This window comes from Acomys minous (assembly GCF_964271855.1).
Source record: "Acomys minous genome assembly, chromosome: 12".
In the NCBI taxonomy this organism is placed as follows: Eukaryota; Metazoa; Chordata; class Mammalia; order Rodentia; family Muridae; genus Acomys; species Acomys minous.
The window spans coordinates 68350405-68374410 of NC_140493.1; the positions used below are offsets into that span (position 1 = coordinate 68350405).

Genomic DNA, 24006 nt, shown 5'->3' on the forward strand with positions numbered 1-24006 from the left:
ATTCTCCAAAGGCCATTTCCTCTCCTGAACTGTGAGAACATCTTAGTGGCTTCCAGATCATAGTAGGGAGGAAGAGGAAGGGGACAGTAAGGAACAGCACGCTTGTTAACGTTCTGAAGGCAGGCTGAGGATGGCCCCCCACTCCTTTCCCACCCCCCCCCACCCTCACCCTTCTTACATTCCTATCTCCACATCCTGGTTGCTGCAGCTCAGCAGGGTCATCAGGAGGGCCCAGTCAGCTACCAACCTCTCCCCTTCTTAGGCATACTCAGTTAAAAAAAAAAAAAGAGCCTCCTGTCTTTGCTGTGGCCCACCTGTACTTCAGTCCTCTGATGAAGCTGTCCCAGAGTGGACTCCTCAGGTCATTGCTAGCATGACTTTTTATTTCTAGAGTCCTTTGGTTTATTTATTTATTTATTTTTTTAATTTATGTCCGTTCGTGTGGGAGTGTCAGATCTTGGAGTTACAGACAGTTGTGAGCTGCCATGTGGGTGCTGGGAATTGAACCTGGGTCCTTTGGAAGAGCAGGCAGTGCTCTTAACCACTGAGCCATCTCTCCAACCCCTGGTTTATTTTTTTACTTAAAATTTTTCTTACATTTATTTGCTTGTTTATTGGCGGGGTCGCAGGGCATTGTGTGGGAGCCAAGGTCAGCTTCTGGTTGTGGGTTCTCTTCTTCTGCCACGCAAATTTGTGAGGTAGAACTCTGGTTGGCAAACTCTGTGGCAAGCGTTTTAACTCCGAGTGCCACCTCTAAAGGTGTCTTATTTGTTTGTTTTATTTATTTATTTTCAAGACAGGGTTTTTCTGTGTAGCCTGTCTGTTCTGGAACTCACTCTGTAGACCAGACTGGCCTCCAACTCAGAGATCCACCTGCCTCTGCCTCCCAGCATCAAAGACTTGCACCACCACTTCCGGGGACCCTAAAGATATTGTTATTGTTGTTTGTTTGTTTGTTTGTTTGTCTTTTGTACTTGAGACAGGCTTGCTCTGTAGCCCAGGACAGCCTTTAATCTGTAATCCTTGCATCTCATTCTTCTGAGTGTTGCAATGGCAAGCCTGTGCTACCTAACCCAGCCTCTTATTCTTAGCAGGAAGAGAAGTCTTTGGACCCACTGCCAGTACCTCTGAGTCAGCCTTTGTTTCCCTTCTCTGCTCTGGGCAGAGGATCCTTAGTGTACAGAGCTTAGCCGGAGAGGAGACAGGGAGGGAACTCAAAGGCCACCTGGGAGAGGGCAGAAAGTCTATCATTTATAATCAACCTTTAGCCTTTAGCACTGAAAAATATTTCCTAATAGCCTAAGGGTTCTTGGCAGATCTTTCCCTACATCAGCAAGAAATCTTGAGAGATGGGAGAGTCAGACCTTGTTCCCTGACCAAGCTTTCTGTTTTGCTTCAGAGATGTGAAGAGATTAAAGGCCCTTCTCAAAGGGACAGGTAGGAGCAGTTGGCTCTTTCTCCCTTTGTTACAGGGTGCACCAGGGTGGGAGGTTGGGTTTAAAACAGAAAGAATATTTTTAAAAAGTCATCAACCCCAGACAAAACCTTTAGCCAGGTGATGGGGGCACATGCCTTTAATCCCAGCACTTGGGAGGCTGAGGCAGGTGGATCGCTATGAGTTCGAGGCCAGCCTGGTCTACAAAGTGAGTCCAGGAAAGCCAGGGCTACACAGAGAAACCCTGTCTCGAAACTCATCCAGACCAGAGGTCTGCTGTGGTTAGATTTCCTTCTTTTCTTTAATTTCTTTTTCTCTTTCTTTCTTTTTTTTAAGAAAGATTTTTCCATGTTTAATACTTTGTTTCACTTTATATACATTGGTGTTTTGCCTGCATGTATGTCTGTGTGAGAGTGTCAGATCCCCTGGAACAGGAGTTACAGACAGTTGTGAACTGCCATGTGGTTGCTGGGAATTGAACTTGGGTCTTCTGAAAGAGCAGCCAGTGCTCTTAACTGCTGAGCCATCTCTCCAGCCCCAAAGATAGACTCCGTGTTGGCTCATAATTCTTTTATTTGGGGTTTTAGTTTTTTGAGATCGGGTTTCTCTGTGTAGCCTTCGCTGTCCTGCACTCACTTTGTAGACAAGGCTGGCCTTGAACTAACAGAGATCCACTTGCCTCTGCTACCCTGAATGTTGGGATTACAGGCATGTGCCACCGTGCCCGGCTTCTTTTCCTTCCTTCCTTCCTTCTTTTCTTTCCCTGACTCATGGTACTGGTGATGTCACATTGTCCACTTACACAATCTCTCAGATGGTACAGGCACTATGAGGTCGGAAATTGCTTTCCCAAGGAAACCTTGTCTTCTTCCTTCCTTTGGGTGAGAGGCGTGCAGGGATTGTGCCAGCACAGCACTGCGTTGGCATTTAAGCCCCGGAGAGACTTGACAGGTCACTCCTACAAACCAAGTGAAGGGGGAGGGTCAGGACCATGGGTTGAACATCAACTTCTTATCCCGTGCCTTTGCTCGCGTGTCTGATTTAGGTTTCTCTGATTATCTGGCAAACCCGCTGACCTAGCATCCCCAGCGGGGAGAGCCTGCTGATTCCACACAGCTTATCTTTCCAGCCTCCTTGCTTCTCGGAGTCCGGGTAACCTGTTGACTTTTGGGGCCAGAAGCTTGTATGCTTCCTTGACTGGGAGTGCCTGGCAAAGTTAGGGCCAAGGTTTGCTCTGTGGCCCAACACTGTCAGCCTTGGCAGATGGCTTGATTTGATGGCAGTACAGTTTTAAAGAGCCGACTGTGTACAGGGTCTCCGGTCCTTGCTGTCTTTAAGGTTGATGGCATGGGTTTGCTCACCGAAGGCGTTTTGCCTGAACCTGTTGATAGGTTTTCAGAATTGTGTTGGGACTCCGAGCCAAAATATGGCTACAGTTGGGGTATTGGGTTCCAGTCTGATGATGTGGGAAAAGGAAAGCAATTCCTCGCATTGCTGTGGCCCCTTAGATTGCTTTGCTTTTCCTGTCACAGGGACAGGGACTAGGGCTTGGGAGTTGGGTCTGGACACTTGCTGAGTTTTGTATAATGCTCACCTGGTAATGGCAACTAGAGACCGCTCCTGTCCTCCTGGTGTGACAATTGGGTCTCTACTCTGGGAAGAGTGCACTTTTTCCAAGCTGAGTCCTTTGGTCTGTATGTGACCACCATAGTTACCTGACGTGACCCGTTTCTTCCTTTTCTCTGTTGTTCTTTGGTGGACTTGGGGTTGTTGGTTTGGTTTGGTTTTAAGACAGGGTTTTATCATATAACTCTGGCTGGCCTGGAATTTGCCGTGTCGAACAGGCTAGTTGGACCACCTGCCTCTGCCTCCTGAGTTGCTGGGGCTACAGGTGTGTACCGCCACATCCTGGCTCGTTGGTGGATTATGACAGGGTTGTAATGGGCTAGCAGTATCTGTGAATATTGTTTCTTCTTCTTTAGCTCATACATTCAGTAAGTGTTATTTTCGTTTATTTGTTTTGAGATAGAGTCTCTATTATGTAGCCCTCGATGTCCCAGAACTCACTGTGTAGGCTGGCTTTGAAGTGACAAGAGTTCCTCCTGCCTCTGGGATTTAAGGCCTGTATCACCATACCCGGCTTAATAAGCAGCCGTGAGGTGCTAGAGTAAGGGTTTCTAGAAACAAGTCTTTACGTACAGACTCCATAAGGTGGGGGTGGGGGTGGGAATGAGACCCCCAGTGGGGTAACCTAATGCACAAGCCTAGAGGGTAACAGAAGGGGGTCCCGGTGTGTGGGAGAGCCCCAGTAGGCTACGTCCGACACCTCACAGGGGAAGACAGACAGGGCTGGCACAGAAGGGAGACAGATGACTGGGCAGGTGGAAGGCCGGAAGGAAGCCAGGGAGGCAGAGGCCTGCCAGAACCCAGCGAAGCTCTCGGAGGCGCTTGTGGACTTGCCCCAGGCCTGGTGTGGGTCGAGTGAGGACGGCAAAGATGGAAGTCTCTGTGGCCCCTGCAGAGTTCAGCCCAGCCCCAGACGTGAAGACGGACCCCCATCTGTGTGTACATATGCATGCTGTCATATTTATGGACACGTGTGCCAAGCTTCCCCCCCCCCACCCCCACATACCAGACAGAGTTTCTCTGTTGTAGCCCTGGCCTTCCTGGAACTTACTCTGTAGACCAGGCTGGCCTCGAACTCTCAGAGGTCCACCTGCCTTTGCCTCTGCCTCTGAGTGCTGGGCTTAAAGGCTGTCCACTTTTAAGAAATTATTTATTTGTTTGTTTTTCGAAACAGGGTCTCTCTATATAGCCTTGGCTGTCATGGGCTCGCTCTGTAAACCAGGCTGGCCTTGAACTCACAGCGATCTGCCTGCCTCTGCCCCCCAGGTGCTAGAATTAATTAAAGGCTTGTGCCACCATACCCGGCTCTACCGTCCACTTTTATTTATTGAGGCTCAGTGATAGCACTGAGCTCAGTGTTCACAGCTCACTGGGGATCAGTGAGCACTTTACTCCCTGCCCTGACCCGGGAGGACCTCTCAACGCTGACAGCAAGAAGCAAGAGGGCGGAGGGACTGCTGTCCCCGGGAAAGACGCCACGCCAGGCGGCCTTGAGATGTGGACAGGGAAAATTCAAGGGCTTCCCTTATGGGCTCTTATCCATACCTACAAGCCAATGATAAAGTTTGAAAACTTTAGACTTTTATTGCTTATGACTGTCTTAGAGCGTGATTGTATTTCCTTTGAGACACATTCTTACTATATAGCTCAGGCTAGCCTTGAACTTAGGATTCTCTTGACTCATCTTTCTTTCTTTTTTTAAATTTTTTTATTTTTTTATTTTTCCCGAGAGAGGGTTTCTCTGTGTAACAGTCCTGGCTGTCCTGGACTCAATTTTATAGACCAGGCTGGCCTTGACTCACAGTGATCTGCCTGCCTCTGCCTCCCCAGGGCTGGGATTAAAGGCGTGCGCCACCTCACCTGGCTGCCCCTAGTATATTTTGAATTCAGAAAAATTCCAATAGAAAAAGTAAAAGGGCTGAACGCTTGTACCCACAGCCTCAAAAACATGTCACAAAGAATACCCTTAGCTGTCACCACCACCCTCTCACCCTTCTCATGACCTGATTTCTCTCCCTGACATCTGTCGGCCTATTTTATCTTAGTGTCTGTCTCTTGAAGGTCCTGTCTGCTTGGGTTGGCTTTCTGTGGCTTTGTGGGAGAGCAGTGGGACAGCCCCATTCTCCCTAGGCGATAGGAAGAGCCTCTAGTGCTGCCCAGCTTTTTCCCAGCTTTGTTCTCTCAGCCTTCCAGACTGCCTCTAAGCTGCAAGGACAGCACAAGCACAGAGTCCCTAGCCCTGACAGGCTCCACGATGCTTTTCACAAGGCCCCCACCTGCTCTGAAATACCACATGGAATATGGGGTCAGAGTGAGAGGGTGCTTGGCGGCCTGAGGAAAGACTCCTAGTGAACAGTTGGTCAGTGCTCACAGGCTGTCAGCAGGGGGTGGCCGCTGCTGCTGGGACCTCCATGAGAGGGCCCAGTGGTACTGACTGTGTCCGGCCTCCTGCTGGCTCTGTGGTTTAGGCGACCTCTCACCCACATCTCCCCCGCGCTGGCCTGACGTGCGGCTTCCTGTTGCCGGATAGACTAAGGATGAGAGAGAGGCAGGAGATGCTGAGGCAGGTACCCTCAGGAGGCCTGGCCCGGGGCTCAGCACCACGGAGGGGAGGAGCTCAGTCACCAGCCACAGCCTGAGAAAAGGCTGCCGAGGAACTTAGAGGCCGGCTCCGTCTGTGTGCCTCTCTGTTCCGTCAGCGCCATTGGGGAGGTGTGCTGGAGTTCCCCACTCTCTTTGTTTGCCTGGGGTGAGGGGAGGACTCTCTCTGACCCTAGCAAAGCCAAGGGGAGCCCTGAGTCGGGTCACAGAACCCTCTTGCCTTCTCTGCCTTCTCTGTTAAGATTTTGTTTGTGAGTGGAGCCAACAATACAGGGCATTGTCCTCCCGTCCTGGGCCTGGCAGCCCTAGGCCTGTTCTCAGCATACTCTGGCACTCCACTTTATCCTCTTCTTGCTTGTGTCGTCCTGTGTCGCCTCCCCCCACTGTCCCCCTCCCCCACAGGCCTGGCCCAGGCTGCTCAGTGCTGGAGGCACCTGTTTAATAAACAGGTGCAGGCGAGATCCAAAGAGGCTGGCCTGAGCTGGGTTGGTGATGGCTGCACTCTTGGCTGAGCAGGGGACACCTTGGGGGCCTCACACTTCCTAGTGCTGGTCCCTTTGCTGGCTTTCTGTGGCTGAGTGGGGAAAGGGAAGTCAGGGACAGCCTGCGTATGGCTGGGCATCTACTGGGACTAGGAAGATTTGTGTGGCCTGTTTATTGTTAACAGAAGTCCAGACTCCCTGAGGGTTCAGTTTCCTCCCCATGTAAGGGACACTCAGGCTTCCCAGACAGAGAAAAGAATGCTATTTGGAGCTGGGCATAGTGGCGCACGCCTTTAATACCAGCACTTGGGAGGCAGAGGCAGGTGGATCACTGTCAGTTCGAGGCCAGCCTGGTCTAAAAGCAGGTCCAGGATAGTCAAGGCTAACAGAGAAAGTCTGTGTCGAAAAACAAAACAAAACAACAACAACAACAACAACAAAAAAGCTATTTGGTCCCCTAATCCAAGGTCATTTGATTCTAGACATCACTTTCTGGAGGCAGGTGAGCAGAGAGAGGCCCAGGGAAGGGGGGGCCCTCCCCTGTTGGCGGGGATTTAAGAGCAGATACTGGTGGCTTGAAGTATTGGTCCCTGCTCCTGGCCTTAGTGGCTCTAGCATGAGTGAAGGAAGGATGGCCAGCCCTTCCTCCTCAGATGCCTCGTGTCGTTGAAGACCAAACAGATCATCCACGTGTGCTCACTTCCACCATGTCAGGAGGCTGCGAGGGCCTTGGGGTTGATTTTGTTTGTTTGTTTGTTTGTTTTGTTTTTGTTTTTCGAGACAGGGTTTCTCTGTGTAGCCTTGGCTGTCCTGGACTCGCTTTGTAGACCAGGCTGGCCTCGAACGGGGTTTGAATTTTGAAAATTATATTTAGCTATTTGTATGTGTGTGTCTGTGTCTGTATCTGTGTGTGTGTGTGTGTGTGTGTGTGTGTGTGTGTGTGTGTGTGTGTGTGTCTGAATATGCACAAGGCACAGTGTACATGTGGAAGTGAGAAAACAGCTTGCGGGAGTTGGTTCTTTGCTTCGACCATATGAGTCCTGGGAATCAAACCCGAGCTGTCAGGCTCGGTATCTGCTGAACCATCTTCACCAACCCATCTTAGGATTTAAAAAATATTTTTTTAAAGGTTGATTTATTTTATGTGTATAAATGTTTTGCCTGAATGTGTTTATATGCAGAACGTGTGTGCCTGGTGCCACTGGCGGTCAGAAGACAGCACTGGCTCCTCTAGGGCTAGAATTTCAGCGCTTATGAGCCACCACGTGGGAACTGAGCCCAAGTCCTCTGTAAGAGCAACAAGTGCTCTAACCACTGAGCCATCTCTCCAGCCCTTAAGGTTTTATTTTTATTAACCTGCAATGCTGAGAATTGAACCCGGGACCTGGGGCTGTAGGAAGCCAGTGCCTCAGGATTTTGCCTTCTATCTCTTGAGAAGAGTCATGGAAGCCGAGCATGGTGGCGCACTTGGGAGGCAGAGGCAGCGCAAATCCCTGAGTTTGAGGCCAACCTAGTGTATAGTGTAAGTTCCAGGACAGCCCTCTGGGAAAAGCAGAAAAAGAGAAGGGAACAGTGAGGGAGAGTGCCTCTTAATAGGCCACACCAGCCTTGCGCCCTGCCCCCCTAAAAAAAACCCAAAAAACCAAAAAATAATAAAAACAACCTTTCCTCCCCTGTTCCACCTTACCAGAGAGCCTGTGGTACTCTTTTTTTTTTTTTTTTAAAGATTTATTTATTCATGCTCTGCTGGCATGAATGACAGAAGAGGGCATCAGATCTCATTATAGATGGTTGTGAGCCACCATGTGGTTGCTGGGAATTGAACTCAGGACCTCTGGAAGACCAGTCAGTGCTCTTAACCTCTGAGCCATCTCTCCAGCTCCGAGCCTGTGGTACTCTTAAGTTCTTGAGTGGAAATAACTGACTCCAGACCCTGTGTGGTCAGGTCTCATGCTGGCGGGCCCTCCCTCCACCTGTCCACTCGGTCTTATCCGTGCTAGCTGGTTCATACCTGTGTGATTGCCTGGAAGTGCTCCTAAGCTGGGCGGAGGCCCTGTCCGCCTCCTTCAGGTCCAGTTCCTGTTCCGCTGGCTGGGCTGACACCCGAAACCAGCCTCCTTGTTTCCAGGAACTGCCTCACACCTGCCAGCGGCCACAACAGCACGTGGGACCAGTGGGCACAGAGGACTGTCAGCGTGGAAGGTCCCAAGTGGGGATTGAAAGTGGCAGGAGCGGGTTTTGTTCGTGTGGGTTCAGGGTGTTAACTTGCGCTCTGATCTCCCTAAGTCCTTCTGTCTTCGGCTTGGTTCCGCGCGTCCTATTTCCTTTCCCTTCTTGATCCCTTTGGCCCCTGGGATCTGATTCATCCTTTCCACTCACTCAGTAAACAGCTCTGGTGGTGGCCAGGGCCCACTGAGACCGCTACACAGCAGCCAGAAGACTGTGCCTAGCCTCAGGCTTAGCCCGGGCACCCCTAAACCCACAGCTTATGCTGTGACGAGTTGATAACAGCACTGTGTTCCTTGGCACGGTGAGAAGCTGCTGTCCCATTGAACACCCACCCCATCCTGAGCCCCTCAATAACAGCACTTACTTACCACACACTTTGCATGCCCGTTTCGAGTTGTAGAGTGTTGGGTTTTTTTCATGATCGTCCCCAAAGCTCTAGAGGTACACTATCATCAGACTCTGTCTAGCGCCAGCAAAGCAAGTGCAAGTCACATTCCAAGGATATACAAGACGGAGCAGGAGAAGGGAACTTAGAATCCAGAGGCGGGTCGGCCACTGTCACCTCTGCGTGCCCCAAGCAGGGCTCTTGGGTCAGAAGAGGTAGGCATATGCCACTAGTCACCCCAAGTGCTTCTTCCAGTTACCTTGGGTGGCTGCCAGAGGCCTCCCCCCCCCCACCCCCCAGCTTTGTACACCTCGAGGGCGGCAGCTGGGAGGCAGGCAGTTAACCTGGGGAAGAGTTTCCTTGGCTCTTTGGTGGCACCTTAGAGTGAATGTGAACGCTTGCTTCTGCAGGAGTAGTTTGCGTCACTTAAAGGAGTGGTCCCAGCAAGGAGTTTGCTCAGTGCCATCCCCAGCTGGTCCCCACCCTCTCTCCTGCCAGAACTGTCCTGTTTGTGCTGTTTTCACTGTGGGTGAACTTTGGAGGGGGTTCGTATGCATGCAGGTGTGGCTGGCACAACAGGCGTGAAGGGAGGTGGGCGGGCACCAACAAACACAGTGACTCCAGTAAGAATGGTCAGAAAGGTGCGTCTCTGTAAATGAACAAAAATAACTCCTGGGCTCTTGAGGAAATGAAAACTCGAGCTGAGAGCGTAGCTAAGTGGTAGGTGGCTTGCCTTATATACATGTGGGCCTGAGTTTAGTGTCCAGTATCTCAAAAACAGACCGGGAGCTCCAACCTTTTTTTTTTTTTTTTTTTTTTGTTCTGAGTAGCAGTACCTGGTGTTGGGAGGCCTGGAAATTCTACGGTGGGAGATGTCATATGCCACGTGCTGCGGTCCAGAAGCACAGGGCCATTCAGTTTGTCCAGATTGGCTGAGGAAAACCCTGCGTCATGGAGAGGCCAGCAACCTGTCTTTCCCAAGTCTTCCTCCAGAACCACTGAAAATGTTTGAGACAGCCTGGGACTCCACAGCCAAGGCTGGACCCTGAGCTATGGACACTGTGATTGGGTGTAGGGTATAGAATACTGTAGAATGAAAATCACTTTTTAACTAACTAATTAATTAATTTTTTGAGACCGTGTCTCTGTGTAGAGTTGGCTGTCCTTGAACTCACAGAAATCCGTCTATCTGCCTCTGCCTCCCAAGTGCTGAGATTAAAGACATGGGCTGCTGCCACCTGGGGAATCATAGTTTTGAGATGAGGTCTCACTCTGAAGCCCAGCTGGCCTTGTATATGTGTGTGAGTGTGCTCATGCCCACTGCATACATGTATGTGCACATGTGCATGTTTGCACATAAGCATGTAGAGACATCCCTAGGCGTTGTTTCTTTAGGAGCTATCCACGTTGGATTTTTTGTTTTTTAATTTTAATTTTAATTTTCTATTTTTTATTTATTTATTTATTTATTTATTTATTTATTTATTTATTTTTTGCGGTAGGGTTTCTCCCTAACCTAGAGTTTGTCAGGTAGTTTAGACTGACTGAACTGACCATTAAGCCCCAACGATCCATCTTTCTCTGTCTCCCCCATTTGACACCATACCCAAGTTTCCTTCCTTCCTTCCTTCCTTTATTTGGTTTTTCAAGACAGGGTTTCTCTGTGTACCCTTGGCTGTCCTGGACTCAAGTTTTAGACCAGGCTGGCCTCGAACTCACAGAGATCCACCTGCGTGTGCCTCCCGAGTGCTGGGATTAAAGGCGTGTTGTGCCTGTGTACACAGCTTCCGCACTGCTTTATTACATTTATTTAATGTGTGTGTGCAGCATGCGTGTGCGCATGTTCCCAGCATGCAGATCACAGGACACAAGCAAAAGTCAGCACAGTCTTTGGGAGTGATCCTCACCTTCTGTCACATGGGTCCTGGGGATGCAGTTCGGCTCATCGGACTTGGTGGCAGGTGCCTTTACCTGCTGAGCCATCGTGTCCCACTCACCCTTTTGACACAGGGTCTCTTGTGGTCTAGACTGCCCTCCGACTTCTTATCTGTCTGTGGGTGACTCTGAGCCCCTGATCTTCCTGCATTGACCTCCCCAGTGCTTAGATTGTAGGTATCCGCCATCACGCAGATTGGGAACCTTGGGATGGAAGATGTGTATCAAAGGGAGCCCTCGAGGTTGTGGGCAGCCTCTTTGCTGAGGAGTGGCGCTCTCTATTGGATTCGTTGCCTGCTCTGTGCTTTCTACAGATGTTGCAAACATCTGCATTATTACTGCAGGGGCTCTGGGGAGAACAAAATGCATCTTGCCAGTTGCTGTGAGCCTTGCGGCACGCAAAGCAAGCTTTGGGTTTCTCGGGGGTGTAATTGTGAAGGTGCGTCTGCCGCTTGAGTCTTTGGGGATGCCTACCATGTGCTCTTTCTTTCCCCGCACAGAGAATGTCAGCAACGGCACAGTCGGGAGCACCGCGGAGCCAGAGCAGGAGGAGGTGATCCTGGTGAACGGCTGGCTCAGCTGCAAGGCCCAGGATGAGATTCTAAATCTGGCGTTCACCGTGGGCTCCTTCCTGCTCAGTGCCATCACCCTGCCCCTGGGCATCATCATGGACAAGTATGGTCCGAGGAAGCTCAGGCTGCTGGGCAGGTCAGTATGGGTTCCTTGAGGCGGCAGGGGGCTAGGTGATACCTTGTGCCGCATTCCCTGCTGTAGGGAGTCTTGGAATGTGTTAGCAGGTGCACCATGAGGCTCTCTAAATGCCTGCCTGGGGCAGGGTTACTACACTATCTGGCACAGAATCGGTAGACGCTGTGATCCTCACTGCTTTCTGCGTGCACTTCTACATGCAAGCCGCAGGACTCCCACCCGTCTGGGAGGCCCTGAGCTTGTTCGTTTTGTTTTTTTGTTTGTTTGTTTGTTTTTGTTTTTGTTTTTTGAGACAGGGTCTCTCTGTGTAGCCTTGGCTGTCCTGGGCTCACCTTGTAGACCAGGCTGGCCTCGAACTCAGTGATCTACCTGCCTCTGCCTCCCGAGTACTGGGATTAAAGGCATGCGCCACCACGCCCAGCCTGCTTGTTCATCTTTTAACATTAGCCTTTGGGGCCATCAATTGGCCCTTCAGGGAAAGATACTTGCCACCAAGCCTGGTGACCTCAGTGCTGTCCTGGGAGCCTACGTGGTAGACGCTAGAGAACTGACCCCTGCAAGTTGCCCTCTGACCGCTCTTCTCGTGCCGTGAGATGGACACACCTACACACACTAAGTGAAATAAGCAGAATAGAGCGTTGGTTTCCGAAGACTTCTGGCCTTATACTTCCTCCAGAAAAAGAAAAGTTTTGAACATATCTAAATATATGCAAATGTAAATTAGATATACATGTGTCATTCTTCCTCCTCGTGTGTGTCTGGGGGAGGGCGGGTTGGTGGGGGGATGAGTGTTGCTGCACATTAAACTCTGCCAGATGTGTGCTGGGCAAAATGTTCTACACCTAAACTATGGCCCACAGGTGGCATTCATTTTTTTTTCTTTTTCTTTTTTTTAAAATTTTTTTATTTTTTTGTTTTTTGGGGGTTTTTTTTTTTTTGGTTTTTGGTTTTTTGAGACAGGGTCTCATTGTGTAGCCTTGGCTGTCTTGGACTCGCTTTGTAGACCAGGCTGGCCTCAAACTCATAGCAATCCACCTGCCTCTGCCTCCTGAGTGCTCCACCATGCCTGGCCTTCACACATGGCATTCTTTTGTTGTTGTTTGTTTGGTTTGGTTTGGTTTTTCGAGGCAGGGTTTCTCTGTATAGCCTTGGCTGTCCTGGACTCACTTTGCAGATCAGGGATTAAGTGCTTTAGATATAAAGGCTGTGGATGAGGGAGAGTGCCTGCCCAACCTGTGCCTGGCCCTGGGTTCTACTGCCTGCAAAAACAAAACAAAAACCTGAGTAAAGTTAATTAATGAAAATGAATGAAGGTAGGTGTGTGTGTGTGTGTGTGAGAGAGAGAGAGAGAGAGAGACAGATTTTCTCTAAGTATTCCCTGGTAGTTTTGGAACTCCCTCTGTGCCAGGCTGGCCTTGAACTAAGATATCTGCCTGGCCCAGCTTCTTGAGTGCTGGGACTAAAGGCATGTGCCACCGCAGCCGGGCAAAAATAAGTGACATCTTAACAATTATGAAATGAAGCCGAGGCTGCAGCTCAGAGGTGGCACTCACGTAGCATACAAAAGACCCACAGCACAGTTCTCAGCACTGGAACCAGTGCTAATGGGCCAGCGCCCTGCATAGTCCTGCAGCCCCCCTGAGGCACTTCCTGGGTCGCCCTAGAACTGTTAATTAACACGGATAAACATCCCGAAGTGACAATAAAGACCCACACACAGCTCTACACTAACAGCAGCGGATGGTGTAGAATAAACAGTTCACTCTCTGTTTGGTTTTAGTGCCTGCTTCGCCGTCTCCTGCTTGCTGATTGCATATGGAGCGAGCAGCCCAGACTGTGAGTATGCTTTTTCTCCCTGCCCCCAACCGAGGGAAGATCCAATATCCACAGATGCTCATTGGCCCACCTGTCTTGGGGGGTGGTGGTGGTGGTGGTGTGTGTTAGTTATAGTTACACTAGGCTTGATGTCACCAAAAGGATTACCTGTTGTTGGCCAGCTCCTCACTAATCTCATGGGTGGCTGTGGCAGCTTTCTGCCAGAGTTGCCTAGGATTTAACTCTTTCAAATGCATGGCTCCTAAGAATAATCATCTCAAGCAAACATGTGAGATGTGTTCCCAGGGCATGTGAGGCTTCTAGTGGTAGCGTCATTGGCGCCACGTGAAAGACAAGGTTTATCTATCAGGCCAGCTACGGGACATGGCTTTCCATGGTACAGAAATGGTAGGCTGAGCCATCTCCTTTTCCTGCTCCTCCTCCTCCTCTTCCTCCTCTTTTTTCTCTTCTTCTTCTTTTTCATTCAGTTTGGAGAATTGAAGCCAGGGCTTGCAAATGCCAGGCAGCCAAGCACTCTGTCACTGAGCAAATATCCCCAGTACTTGGCCCTTTGGGACTGGGGTAGCCCGAGCTAGTCTTAGGCTTACAGTCTGGCTCAGCCTAAGGGCTGGGATTACAGTCTGATGCATCACACCAGCTGAGCTGAGCCCTCAAGGCAGCCCAGGACAGCTCTTGAAAAACAGCTTAGCAGACACCTGGACCCCATCCCCCAGTCAGGGAGTCTAAGGGCTTTTAGAGCCCCAGGACCTGGTGGTAGTGCCGGCAGCACTCGGGAGGCAGAGGCAGGTGGATCTCCGTGAGTTCGAGGCCAGCCTGGACTACAGAGTGAGTTCCGGGACAGCCAGGGCTACACAGAGGAACCCCGTCTCGAACAAATAAATAAATAAATGTATGTATGTATGTTGGAAGTAGAACACCGCCAAAACAGGACCTAAATTTTCACAACTGTCTTCTCTAGGCTCATCCACTGATTTTCTGGAAGCTGGGGTTTTGGTGCCTGTTAGCAGCTTTTTGGGGGCTGTCTGCTTGCTGCTAGGTTAACAGAGAGAAGAGAGTGAGTGCTGGTCTTTTGCTAGGACTCAAGCTCCATGAGGAAGGCAGGAGGATGAGGGTGAGGTGCCACCAACCCATGGTGGCCAAGGCTTTATTTTTGGCTCCTCTGTAGCCTTCTTGGTGTGGAACACTGTGCCCCTGGGCTCCCCTACTTAACAACTTTCTGTCTGTCCACAGCGCTCTCTGTGCTCATCTTCATCGCCTTGGCTCTGAATGGCTTTGGGGGGATGTGCATGACGTTCACTTCATTAACAGTAAGTATTGGCTTGTTAGGTTAAGGAGCGTTTTCAGCTAAGTAAACTGAATGCGGGGCATATCTGTTGGTTTCCGGGTCCTTTCCTTCCATTCTCAAATACACTCGGATGTCCCAAGCAGTGTAGGGGCTGTGCGTGAGGTGGCCTGACAGCAAAGCCTGTCTCATAGGTTTGAAAGCGGGCAGATGCTCCTCCCAGGGTGATTTGCAGCTGCCTCTGGCCTTGCCTTGCCTTTGGCATTGGAGGATACAGGTTATTAATCGTGTGTCCAAAAAAGACGCTCTCTTCCATGGCTGCTGTCCTGAAGGCTCTCCAGGAAAGCCATTTGTGGACAAGCCTGTCCTGGAACCACTCAGCCCCAACCTTTGTGGATGCTTAGAGCTGAGTGGCAACATTGTGACACTCTTCTTGGCTAGGGAGCAGTTGTCTGGCCAGACAGGTGGGGCCATTTCTCAGAACTTTGAGCATATTCTTCCTAGGACCACCAGGATGCTACAAAATGGACTTCTTAATTAAGGGGGGAGGAGGACTGGAGGGGGCAGATATATAGAAACATCTTTCGCAGAGGGAGGACTGCAGACTTGCCCGGCCAGCCCAGGGTACTATCCAGAAGCTTCTGTTGGCAGGGACATCCTCCCTACTCAGCTCACCTCTGAGGAAGGGCTGGGGATTCACCAGCTGCTGTTCCGTTAGCCGTGAAGTCTGGTTCTGAGTTACCATGGCGCTTGAGTCAGGAGCCAATCTGTTGAGAGGCCTTTTCTGGAACCTTCCTAGTCCTTTGACAAAGGAGCCTGAAGACGCTAGCATCTCTGTGCCCGCCTGCAGGCACACCTCTTCTCTGCTCCCCTTTCCTGTGCTTTGCCCCCGCGGGGAAGATGACTGTCTGGGCCTGTGTCCATGGACATGGGTCTTTCACTGCAGTCTCTGGTCAGCGAAGAAGACCCAGTGTAGACAGTGTGTGTGCTGTGCCCTGGGTGGTGCCTGAGGGCGAGCGACACGCTTAAGCCTGGGGACTGAGTTGCTTTACCTCTGTTGCGTGCCAGGCAGATTTATTTTGTATCTGTTGGGGCATTTTTTTATTTTATTTTTTAAAAATCAGATGCATTTAAAAATGAAAAATAGATATGTTCTCTCGTAATCCCAGAGGAAAACAAATGTTGAAACAGCGAGAAATATGTTCATACTGTGAAAAGTACACAAATTCCACTAGGTTGTGTAAGTGTGAAACAGGAGTCACACGCCGCTCTGTTTGTTCTTGGGCAGCGTGAACACCACCAGCCCTCCTTTTTATCAAGATGAAAAATAAAAGCCTGGCGTCGCCCCTGCTATTTCAGTCACGCTGGGCATCTGTTAGGGCAGATCTGACCTTCAGGGATGCAAGTCTGAGATGAGGAGCTTAAGCAGCACAATGCAGACCGATGCTTAGTCACCGTGAGGCATGCGAGAAATAGAGGCTGGGGTGCAGCTCAGGGGCAGCGCGCTTGCCCGCTTGCGTCGGGCTCCAGGTACCGACCCCAGCTGGGAAGAGCTGGCTGCAGCCCTACCCACCTGTAATCCCAGCACTCCAGAGGCAGAGGCAATCAGAGCTATAGAGCGAGTTCCAGGACAGTTAAGGCCACACAAAGAAACCCTGTCTCAAAAACCCGAATCAATCAAACAAACAAAACGTCCTGTAGGCACCTGCTGTGGTGGCCCAGGCCTTTAATCCCAGCACTTGGGAGGCTTTGTGAGTTCAAGGTCAGTTTTGGTCTACACATTGAGCTACAGGATGGCCAGGACCATAGAGAAACCCCTTCTCCAATAAAATAAAATAAAAAATTAAAATAAGAAAGAAATTTTGTAGGGCAGATACAGGGATGTGCCGGTAACGCTGCTTCTGAGGAAGCTGGGATAAGAGCCAGCCTGGGCTACACAGCAGAGTCTATCTCAAAAACAAAACAAAACAAAACACCCAAACCAAAACAAAACCACACAAAGAAGAGAGGGAACCTTTATTTTGTGTGTCTACTTCCTTCTTCATTGCTCTTTTTAGTTAGCATACAGAGTGTTAGATCCCGTGGTGACATTTCCACACATTTGTGCCTTTCTGCTTGTTCATAACGATCTCCACGACATTAAAGAAAGCCTGCCAAACGCAGTGGGAAGCTGTAGTCCAAGGCGCTTCTAGGAAAACGTGACAACTCATAAGTGCTCTTTTGACTTTTCTTACTATGCTGTTGTAATAAAACAAAAATACTCTTAAGTATTCAGCATTTCAGAAATTTAAATCCTAAGCTGCAGAGGTTCTAAATGTCTACCTTCAGGAATTCAGAACACGTCCTTCGGTGGTGTTTTGTCTGTCCGCATCAGTGTTACTCTTTTGGCTTTAACTGTACTCATTTGTTTTATCTACATAATGTGTCTTCTGTATACCAGCCTCTACCTAGAGCTCCGTGCTTTGTTTGTTGTTGTTTTTGTTTTTTCAAGACAGGGTTTCTCTATGTAGCCTTGGCTGTCCTGGACTCACTTTGTAGACCAGGCTAGCCTTCAACTCACAGTGATCCACCTGCCTCTGCCTCCCAACTGCTGGGATTACAGGCGTGCGCCACCTCGCCTGGCTCGAGCTCTGCTGTCTTTCTTTAGTGTCCAGTGAAGGTCCTCGCTGTAGCTCAGTTCTGCACTCCCGATTGTAGAGACAAACTGTGCTTCACTCAGCTAGTTTCCCACTCATGGACGTTCAGGTTGTTTCTAGTTCTTCCCTTTATGAATATGGTTAGAATAAACCATCTGTGTGTGCATTTCTGTAAAATAAGTCCCAGGAAGTGGAATTTCTAGGCCCTGGGTTAGTGTGTTTTAAATTTTTTTTTAATTATTTTTTTATATTTATTTATTTATTATGTATGCAGTGTTCTGTCCATATGTACACCTGCACACCGGAAGAGGGCATTAGATCACATTATAGATGGTTGTGAGCCACCATGTGGTTGCTGGGAATTGAACTCAGGACCTTTGGAAGAGCAGGTGGTGCTCTTAACCACTGAGCCATCTCTCCAGCCCCTATGTGTGTTTTAAATTTTAATATATGCTTTCACGCAGCCTCCGAAAGTGGAGTTCACTGCCTGCACTTACAGTCCCAGTAACCTGTCTGAACGTACGTACCTTTCTCAGATCCCCCTCCAGAACATCGTTCATCTTTGGCATATTTTTTTATGTTTATTTGTTGGCTTTGCTTTGTTTTGTGTGTAGGCACATGCTCATACTGTGGTCTGAGGAGGGGTTTCTCAGCTTTCTTATCAAATGCCTATATATGCTGAGCCATCTTGCTGGTCCTCTTTTATCTTTTACTTGTTTATTTTTTTCTTTTGTTTATTTGTTTCTTTTTTTCTTTTTCTTTCTTTCTTTTTTTTTTTTTTTTTTTTTTTTTTTTTTTTTTTTTAAGGTTTTTCAAGACACGGTTTCTCTGTGTAGCCTTCGCTGTCCTGGACTCACTTTGTAGACTAGGCTGGCCTCGAACTCACAGCGATCTGCCTGCCTCTGCCTCTCGAGTGCTGGGATTTAAAGGTGTGCGCCACTGCTCAGCTTTTGTTTTGTTTCTTTAAGGTCTTACTCACTATGCAGCCCTGGCCTGTCACTTACTGTGTAGACCAGGCTAGCCCCAAACTCATAAAGTCTGTTTCTGCTTCTTATGTGCTAGAGTTAAAAGGGTGTTCAAATATTTCATCTTTTTTGTTTGTTTGTTTGTTTGTTTTAGTTTTTCAAGACAAGGTCTCTCTGTGTAGCCTTGGCTGTCCTGGACTCGCTTTGTAGACCAGGCTGCCCTCAAACTCACATCGTTCTACCTGCCTCTGCCTCCCGAGTGCTGGTATTAAAGGGCTGCGCCACCACGCCCGGCTCATCTTTTAAACTTTAGGCAGTTTGCCTGGCCAGTGATAGTGTTTGAACTTGCTGTGTAGCCCAGGCTAGCTTTCATTCCTGATCCTCCAGTGATAGTGTTTGAACTTGCTGTGTAGCCCAGGCAAGCTTTCATTCCTGATCCTCCAGTGATAGTGTTTGAACTTGCTGTGTAGCCCAGGCTAGCTTTCATTCCTGATCCTCCAGTGATAGTGTTTGAACTTGCTGTGTAGCCCAGGCTAGCTTTCATTCCTGATCCTTCAGCTTTCACCTCTCAAGTGCCAGGATGGGTGGGTTCTACCATCCCAGCCCGGTGTCACTGTGCACTTTCAGTGAATTGCTCCTTTGTATCATTTATCTAATTCTCCTTTGTGTGATTTTTTTTTTCTTCCTTGTACTTTGTAAAAATCTCTTTGAAATACAAATAATCTCTCTGTAGGAGTGAAGGTTTACCTATGGTTTTTAGATTTCTAGATGGGCCATGAATAGGCTCCAGAAAACTATGCACTTGGACCACAAGCAAATGTGTACATACAAGTTTTGCTGGGGACATTGGCTTGCAGACTATGGGTTGCTTTCAGCTTCACTGTGTGTGTGTGTGTGTGTGTGCCTGTGTGCATGTGTGCCTGTGTGCGTGTGTGTGTGTTTCTAGTAGTGTCCACTGGATGGTGGGTGGGCACTATGTAAAGCATTTGGTAGCAGGGACCCATCCTTGCAAGGGAGGTGTAGGGCTTGTCCTGGCTTCTGTACCTTGGACCTAGAGTACAGGGGTCAGTGAGCTGCTACCCCAGGGCAACTCCAAATCTCTGTCCGTTTATATAAACAAGGCTTTGCCTGAACCACGTCATGCTTGTTTGCTCACCTGTTGTCTGGGATGCTCTCATGCTACAGGGACTTTCAGGCTGTCATGACAGAGACCATCTGGCCCGCAAAGACAGAAATGTTTACTCTCTGGCCCTTTATGGAAAACATTGGCCAACTTTTGGTCTAGAGGCTCCAAGAAGCTACAGTGTTGTCCACCTGAGGGCAGAGGGTCAACACCCCTGCAGACCCCGCCCCCATCCCAGGTTGTACAGGGTTGTTCTCTGAGCACTTTTTGAGTCCCGTCCCCCCCCAAGACTGGAGGCATCTCCTTGGGCATTCCCCTGTCTCATGATTCTTCCCACGGGACCTGATCTCTCATGAGACTATACCCTGAGAGGGACTAGGAAGCGGGTCAGCGAGGACAGGCTGAGGCTGTTAGGCAATGTTCCTTCTGCTGAGCAGAGCTGAACGTGGTTCTGACACAGCCCAGGCCTTTAAAAAGCAGAACTGTCAGGACCAGCTCCCAGAAACACAGCGCTGGCAGCACAGCGCGCTTTCTGTTTGCTTCTCCCATCCCTGTTTTCTTTTTTTGGAGACAAATGAGTTTTTTAAGATTGCCTTTAGAACTCCCTAAATCAAATCTACATGGACTTTTAAACAGAGAATGGCTCCTTGATAACCTGGGAGTCGGGGGGAGTATATTGTCAGGGAAACCCTCATTTGGGGACTTTCTCAGGCCCAAGGGGCTTTGTATGACATGGGCTGTGGGCTGTTACACCCATTGGTGGAGAAGGGGCCCCCAGTTGGCAAAATGCCTTTTCCTCACAGACTCAGGAGGAGGTGGCCTATAGCTTGCACCCCCACCCCCACCCCAGCCACCCTCCACTCTCACTGAGCCTGTGAAGTCTGCACTCTGATGGCCACACTATAGTCCTCCCCTTGAGTGTGATGGTTCAGAGGGTATCAGCAGCCAGGGCTCTTGTAGCACGAGGCTGGGGCATCCCTGAGGGAGGGGCACACTAGTCCACCAGTGCAAGTCCACACGCCATGGTGTGGAGCCTTGGCCTCCCCCGGACATCTGGTCAGCACACTCTGGTCTGTTTGCTCAATGTCTCTAGTTTGTACAGCCCTTTAGCTCGCGCCATCAACTGAAGCACAAACATCGGCCGGTGGCTGAGGTGGCGTCTTTGGGCCGCCACCCCACAATCCAGGGCCTGGGTTGCTTAGAGATGGGAGCAGATGGAGCCAAATTTGTGAACATATCTTTTCCACTTCATTACCCTGACCCTTGTCAGTGTGGGCGGGATGGGGCGTTCTGGTCTGAATCCCTCACAGAAAAGTGGTTACAAAATGTTCAGGAGAGGAATAATTCTCCTCTGTGGGCTTTTCCCATTTTATTCATTGACGTTTGGCTTTAAAGCCGAGGAAGAAATGATCCCAGGGGAATTAGATTGGACCTTGCCGAGGACAGAGCGCGCGCGCACACACACACACACACACACACACACACGTCCCTCTCTTTAAGGACCCAAGCGAGGGACAGGTGTGGAAGCAAATGGCCCCCTGTGAGCAGATGGGGGAGTCCAGTAGTCTTCCTGCGCAGCCTCACTCCACAGCCGGGCAGAGTTTCCTTTGTTTCCTCCCTGGAGCACCCAGGTGCCAGGCAGGGAGGGCCCTCCTGGTAGGACCAGAGCCCGCTTAACCTCTGCTTTCCTATTTCCTATTTCCTATTGCCTTGGGAAGCCAAGGCAGTCAGCTGATGGCCGTTGGCCTGGGAAGGTTTGGCCCGTCAGAGGGGTTCCACCTGACGGCTTTGCTCCACATGACATGTGCAGGGCTTGACAGGAGGCAGTGGGGGTGTCGGCAGGTGGAACAGGAGGTGGCTGGGAGAAGGCAGTTTTCCCTCCCCACCCCTGCACCAGTGAAGCGAAAAGGTGACCGCAAGGACCTTTCCCGTGGTGTGTTCTGAGGGGTGCCCACTTGTTTTAGTTAGGGAACGGCCCAGCTCTACTGAGTCCACTTGTCCAGACTAGTTCCTAGCTAGACAGTCTGATCAGATAGACTGGACCCTGGCCTTTACAGGCTTTACTGAACTCAGGGTGTGTATGCCATCTCTTTTAGGGACCACAGGCCTAGAATGTTAGCCCCCACCCACTGCTTGGCTCTTTGACTTCATTAGAGAGTCCGGGTGTATCCTCAGGGAGAGTGAATTCAGGAGGCCTTGGATCTGAAAAAAGAGTGTCACTTACCCCGAGGCCTCCCCTGGGGTTTCTGTGAAAAGAGGCACACGTCTTTGGGCTTCTTAGGGTCCCTAAGGAAGATGGTCCAAACTGTTTTTGGCAGTGACCTCTGGGGATTCTTGTCCAGTGGCCTGAACACTAGGGGAGGGGTGGCCCGCAGCTGCTATTTTCCCCTCTGGGGATGTGACACAGCTGGGCCTGTTTACGGTACAGCTGAGAGAGTGAGTCATCAGGGTGAGGGCAGGCCTACCATGAGGCCCAAGAGCTCAGGCACTGAGGACAGGTTTTGCTTAGCAGAATAGAGGCAGCAAGGTGGCTATGAGGAGAAACCAAGAGCTGGGAGAGGGGCTTACGCTGCCCTACCTGTGAGTGTGTGCCTGGGAGCCAGGAAGCAGCCTCTGCAGTATTTCCCTGGCACCTGGCACCGCAGCACGGCTCCAGCTTCCTATTTGGCAGCAGATCTGGTTTTCCCCTCCAGCAGGCCCTCGAGGCCCCGCTAAGGCAGTCAGCTTAATACTCAGCCAGCACTAACTACATCACCACCACTTGTCGGCATCGATATGTCTGACAGGAGGAGAGAATAAGACCAGTGAGAGAGAGAGAGGGTCCAGGCCGGAAGAGACAGGCGGCTGAGGCCATATACAAACACACATCCCTGGGTGGTATGGTCCTGGATCACAGGGATCAGCCGAGGGCAGAGGCTGGGAGGTCTAAAAGGAGCATCAGAAGGGATATCAGAATCCCCCGGTGGGTGGGTGTGGTGGCGCACACCTTTAATCCCAGCACTCGGGAGGCAGAGGCAGGTACATCGCTGTGAGTTCGAGGCCAGCCTGGTCTACAAAATGAGCCTTGGACAGCCAAGGCTACACACACACCAAAAATACCAAAACAAACAAAACCAGAAGAAAAAAGAATCCCCAGTGAGCGTGAATCTGCCTAATAAGGAACATGTAACGGGAAAAGATGACAGACATGCAAGGCGAAATGGCTTGAGATATAAACAGAAGTGTCCTACCAGCCTTGACCCAGCTACGATTTGAGTCCTAACTCCGCCGTTTACTAAATATGTTGTTCTAACGTAGGCTGGCTGAGGGTGACCGTGACTTTCTGGTCCTCCCACCTCCTAAGGGCTGGGATCAAGGTGCGCGTCACCGTGCAGGTGCGCGTCGCTGTGCCCAGTTCAGACCCTGAGGGTTTTGTTAGCAGTAGGTGAACATGACGAGGAGCATTTAGTCGTTTTCAGGGTTTTAAAGATGTTATAGAAAGCAAGTGCTAAAAATAGCTGCTGCTACTATACACGCTTCTTAATGGGAAGGAAACGTGACCGTGCTGCCCCTGAGCCAGCCATGAGGGAAATCTCCAGCAGGCAGGCCCACGTTATCACTTAGGTACAAGGTAACCAACCCCACAGGGAACCCTCACCTTACCCTGTTGTGAGCCCGCTCGCTAGTGTCTGGATGTTTAGGCTGCGGGCTTCATTAGTCAAGGTCAGCCTGGCTCTCCTTGCCGGGCGGTTTCATCCCGTACAAGCCCCGGGTAGTCCCTAAACTGAAACACTCGGACTGTCTCGCCCTCTGTGTTTCCCACAGCTTTTGGAATAGAGTTAAACTTACTTACCGAGCCTGGCCACTTGCCTGACTCTCCTGTTGTCACTTCATCAGTGCTAGGATTACAGAAGTGTGCCACTGTACCCGCTTTGATCACTTATTTAAAATATATCTTTCTGTTAATTTTTTGTTCAAAAATTATGAGCCGGGTGTGGTGGTGCTGCACGCCTTTAATCCTAGCACTTGGAAAGCAAAGTCAGGCAGATATCTGAGTTTGAGGCTGCTCTAGTCTTCAGAGTGAGTTCTAGGACAGCCAGGGCTTCACAGGAACCGTGTCTTAAAAACAAACCAAACAAAATTATATATATTAAGAGGAAGTTAGATGACAAAGAAAACCGTACTTATATGTGGGCACACTGAATGTCCAACTCTTATTTTTGATTTGCTTTTATTATCAGAGCATCATAAGTCCCCAGGACGTGTGCATTCTTTTTTCCTCAACAAGTTTTGGTGGGGGGGGGGGAGGAGGGAGGGAGGTAGGAGGGGATTTACCTTGAGATGAAAGCCACCTATGTTCACCTTCATCCTTAAGATTATCCACTGAGGGCTGGAGAGATGGCTCAGAGGTTAAGAGCACTGCCTGCTCTTTCAAAGGTCCTGAGGTCAATTCCCAGCAACCACATGGTGGCTCACACCCATCTATAATGTGATCTGGTGCCCTCTTCTGGCCTGCAGGTGTACATACATGCAGGCAGAGCACTGTATACATAATAATAAGTAAATCTTTAAAAAAAAAAAAAAAGTTGATCTAGGTCATACAAGCCTTTCATCCCAGGATCTGTGAGTTCGAGGCCAGCCTGGTCTACAAAGTGAGTCCAGGACAGCCAAGGCTACATAGAGAAGCCCTGTCTTGAAAAACAAACCAAAAAAAAAAAAAAAATCCATTGAGCCGCCTTGTGGTAGTGCGTGCTTGTACTCTAGCTACTTAGGAGGCTGGGGCA

At 49.9% G+C, this 24006-nt stretch overlaps 1 protein-coding gene across 4 annotated transcripts in view; it reads left to right on the forward strand.

Moving 5' to 3' along the window:
• Positions 1 to 24006, forward strand: part of SLC43A2 (solute carrier family 43 member 2) — a 51858-nt gene that overhangs the window by 2532 nt on the left and 25320 nt on the right. For all 4 annotated transcript variants that reach the window (XM_084802801.1, XM_084802798.1, XM_084802799.1 and 1 more), the window contains exons 3-5: positions 11194 to 11401; positions 13182 to 13237; positions 14468 to 14544. In XM_084802801.1, coding sequence (XP_084658927.1) covers positions 11194 to 11401; positions 13182 to 13237; positions 14468 to 14544 — 341 coding nt within the window. The remainder of the gene's footprint in view (positions 1 to 11193; positions 11402 to 13181; positions 13238 to 14467; positions 14545 to 24006) is intronic.